At 50.4% G+C, this 4,356-nt stretch overlaps 1 protein-coding gene across 1 annotated transcript in view; it reads left to right on the top strand.

The window, feature by feature from the left end:
* ACP7 (acid phosphatase 7, tartrate resistant (putative)) overlaps window positions 1-3,842 on the top strand; it is a 13,545-nt gene extending 9,703 nt beyond the window's left edge. Inside the window, exons 11-12 of the mRNA XM_011372248.2 lie at window positions 1,808-1,945; window positions 2,961-3,842. Coding sequence (XP_011370550.1) covers window positions 1,808-1,945; window positions 2,961-3,026 — 204 coding nt within the window. The 3' untranslated portion in view covers window positions 3,027-3,842. The remainder of the gene's footprint in view (window positions 1-1,807; window positions 1,946-2,960) is intronic.
* The last annotated feature ends 514 nt before the right edge of the window (window positions 3,843-4,356 follow it).

Raw genomic sequence — 4,356 nt, 5'->3', positions numbered from 1 at the left:
ACACCCCTTCTTCCACCCTCAGTCATTCCGTCTCTGGGGTGGCATTTTAAAATGTCCCGTGCATGTACTGAGTAATTGTCTAGATACAGATGTATTACTGCATCACTCACTGTTAAAAAGCAAGTTGGATCCTGCTTCACACACCAGAGCTTCTCAGCCTTGGTGCCTGGGGAGGTTTTAAAACTCCGATGCCTGGGCCCTACCCCAGACCAAACACCAGAATCTCTGAGAGTGGAGCCTGGCAATGCACGGCCCTGTGTTGTCACATCCCCAGCAGAAAACAGAATGTTTTCAGTACCAGATGGCTCCTCGGGCCCCCACAGGCGATCACAATTCTGACCTTTATCAGCACAGATTAGTTTTTCTCTTTAATTTTAAAATTTTAAATGATTTCGGACTTACAAAGACTTTCCATATCTCCTTTACCAAGATTTTTCAAATGTGAACATTTAAGCACACTTGTTTTAATATCTCTGTCTCTGTCTTTCTCTGTCTCTCTCTGTATATCGGTATGTATATCTCAGTACACACACACACATTTTATTATTATTCCAGATCCAATGAAGGGTAAGTTGCAGAAATGATGCCTTTATGCCTCCATTTATATTTCCTTAGAAACAAGGACTTTGTCTTACCATTATTGTATAATAATCAAATTCAAGTTGGCATCGATAATATACTATTATTATCTAACCTATGACATTCAAATTTAGCCAGTTGTCCCATTTGTGTGCTTTAAATTGAATCGAAGGATTTCTTTTTCCTAGCCCAGGAGCTAATCTAAGATCACATGTTCTATTTCGCTGTCTTGTCTCTTTAGCTTCCTTTAATCGGAAACATGTCTCCACTCTTTCTTCATTTTTCATGACCTTGAAACATTTGAAGAGTGCAGCAAGGTCATTTTGTAGAATCTCTCTCTCCTTTTGGGTTTGTCTGGTCTTTGCTCATGATTAGAAGGAAGTTATGCCTTTTGGGTAAGAATACACAGAAGTGGTACTGTGTTCTCAGGGCATCCAGCAGGAGGTGCATGGTATCTCTTTAACCCCTTGAAGTCTCAGTTTCCTATTGTGTAAACTGGTGTAGATCTGTCTCATTACTGATGATATTCAATTTGATCGCTTGGTTAAGGTCATGTCTGCCAGGCTTCTCGACCATGCTCGTTCTTTTCCCCTTTATAATTAACAAGTGTCTCCTGGAGAGATACTGTGAGACTCTGCAAATACCTCGTTATTCCTCAAACTCTCATCATTAGTTTTATCATCCATTGATTCAATCGGTTATTACAACGATGGCTGCAAAATGGCGATGTTTCAAGCTCCCTTATTCGTCTGGTGTTCTCCTGTGGGGACGAGCACTCCCTCTCCCCGCAACATTGTTGATTTTAAAAAGCTTTCTTGGAGGGTCTACTGTGCAGCGAGGGCTGAGACCCACCAATTTCTTCTATTCTGTGAATTGCGTCTCCCCTTTAATGATACATCTTGGCCATCTTTCTGCATCACCCTGCTTTGTGACGGCTGCCCTATAATTTACTTAAGCGATCCCCACTGATGGGCATTTGGGTGGCTTCCAGCACAGAGCTTTTACAGAAAATGCTGCAGTGGACAGTCTTGCACAGCCATGCACTTTCTAGAAGACCCGGGCACAGGATGCCTGGCTGGGTCAAAAAACACTCAATTGTGAGCATTATTGAGGGTGTCATCTTAACTGACTTTGTCTTCCTCGGGGGCGACAGGGTCCTGGCCAGGCAGGTTGTTTCTGCTCCCCTGCGGTCCTCCTGGCCTGGGGTCTGAACACTTCTCTCTGGCAGGGCTGTGAGGAGCGGCTGACCCGCTTCACTCTCTTCCCCCGGCCCTGGAGCGCTGTGCGCGTGAAGGAGTATGGGTACACGCGGCTACATATCCTCAACGGGACCCACATCCACATCCAGCAGGTGTCCGACGACCAGGTTAGTGAGCGACACCCAGTCACCTACCTGAGAAGCCAGGCGCGGCACGCTCTGGGGCCAAGTGGTTAAAAACGTGGACTCCAAGGCCAGAAATCCCGAGTTCAAATCCTGCCTCTGCTGCTTACCAGCCGGATGACCCCAAGCAACTTACTAAGCCACAGGTTTCCCATCTGCGAAATGAACACATTTAATAGTTTCCGCCTCACGGGATTATGTGGTGTGTGGGGCAGGGGGGCATTGAATGATTTATTATATATAAAGTGCTTAGAAAAGCTTCTAAAATATGAAGTGGGAGAAGAAAAAGGTAGGTGGTGGGAGGCGGATAGAGGGAGGTCGGTGTAATGAGCGTGTACTCCAGGTGGCTTAAGGTGAGACGTGTACACCAGGTGGCTTAAGGTGAGACGGACTCAGATAATCGTGGCTCGCCTTTCTTTATTTTTGTCCTTGTAAAATTAAAATAATGATGATAACTATGATTTGTTGAGCACCTGTCGTGTACCAGATGCTGGGCTAGATGCTCTATATCCAATAGCACTTAGTCACCACAGTCCCAGGGGGCAGGATTTCCTTTCTATTTTACGAATGGGAGAACCGAGGCTCAGAGAGGGAAAGTCATATTCCCGGGGTCACATGACCAGAAAGTGGCAGAGCTGGATCTAACCCCAAGGACCACGCTCTTTTTATTAGAAACAACTACCATTTATGGAGCGCGCATGCGCCGGGGGCGGGCTTTTGTGTGGATTATTTCATTCAGTTCTCCCCAGTTGATAGAACACAGAAGTTGGGCTCAGTGTTGGCTCACATCCTTAAGGCCACCTGGAGAGGGCTGCAGTGGGATGCAGGGCGAGTTCTGTCTGACTCCAAGGTTTGTGTGCACTTACATGGTCCTTCCAGGTGCCCTCTCCAAATATCTCATTCAATTCCCACATCTCTGAGGCATCCCTACGTTGCAGATGAGGACAACAGAGGCTCAGAGGTCTAGCAACTTGCCCAAGGCTGTTTTTGTTCCTTGCAGGACGGGAAGATTGTGGATGACGTCTGGGTGGTGAGACCCCTGCTCGACCGGATGCTGTACCTCTAGGGGCGGAGCAGCTCTCATCAGGAATCCCGGGCCTTGCTGTCTTGGCCGGCGTGACCAGACCGTTGCCCAGGCCCGGCTGGGGAGTTAAGGCGGGCCTCGACTCCTCTGCCAACCTGAGGCCCCTCGTCGGTGGATGCAGCCCCTCGTCGGTGGGCAGCCCTCCCCTCCCAGAGAGGTGGGGGCCCCTCTGGCTGTGTTGGAAGGCAGGTGCGGACACAGACACAGGAGGACACTGGCGGGTGGCACAGCCCCGCCTTCCTGCATAGCACTGCCTGAGCGGGGTGCCCATGGGGCCTCAGGAATAAAGAGGCTTATGGCTGTGACTCCGTGGACTCTGCACTTCTGCTGGGGATGCCAGCGGGGGCACCCCATCTCCTGCCTGCCGGGGCAAGAAGTATCACCCGCTCCAAGTCAGCAAGATGAGCATGGCCATCATGACGCCACTCTCCAGCAGGTGACGTCGGTGACTTTCTCCCCCTCGGCTGGCCCTCAGTGAGCCAGTGGTCCAAAGGATACTAACCAGTGTCCTTTTGTGCCTCAATTTCTCAGCCTGACACTGATTTACCAAGGAAGTGAAGTGTTAATGCCTGCCCCCCAGCCGGGGCGGCGACAAGACAGGTGCTCGCAGACCCGCTGTTTTCCTCTCTTCCCTCTTTCCTGTCTCCCTCCTTCCTTTCATTTATTCAGCCACTATTTATTGAGCACCTTCCACGTGCCAGGCCCTGTTCTTAGTATTGGGTAGACAGCCATGAAGAGGACGGAGATCTCTCCCCTCGTGGAGCTGACGTTCCGTCTGGGGTGTTGGACTGTGAACACAATAAATAAGTAAAATGAATAACAGGGTGTCACTATGTAGTGATAAGTGCTCAGAAAAAGCAGGGGAGGGGGATGGGGAGTAGGGGAGGCGGTTGCAATTTTTAGGAGGATGGTCAGGGAGACCTCCCTGGGAGGGTGACATTTGATCTGAAGGAGTCTGAGGGAAGAGCCACGCGAGGAGTCACGTGGGCAGTGCTCCAGGCAGAAAAACAGCCAGTGCAAAGGCCGTGGGACAGAAAGGTGCCCGCCAGAGGATCAGTGGGGAGGCCAGTGCGATTGGAGCAGAGGGAGAGTGAGGGGAAGATGGGGCCAGGAAGGTGATGGGGGCAGATCACGTGGGACCTTGTGTGCCATGGGAAGGACTTTGTCCTTTATCCTGAGTGAGATGGAACCACAGGAGGGCTCTGGGCTGGTGACAGACATGATCTGACTCTAGGAGTCCTGGGCAGAGACTGAGGGCTCGTCTCCAGGGGAGCCCGTGCGTTCCGGTTCTGCAGGCTGACCTCATCGACGC

Source organism: Pteropus vampyrus, unplaced genomic scaffold (genome assembly GCF_000151845.1).
Source record: "Pteropus vampyrus isolate Shadow unplaced genomic scaffold, Pvam_2.0 Scaffold203, whole genome shotgun sequence".
NCBI lineage: Eukaryota > Metazoa > Chordata > Mammalia > Chiroptera > Pteropodidae > Pteropus > Pteropus vampyrus.
This window is presented reverse-complemented; position numbering and strand designations above follow the sequence as displayed.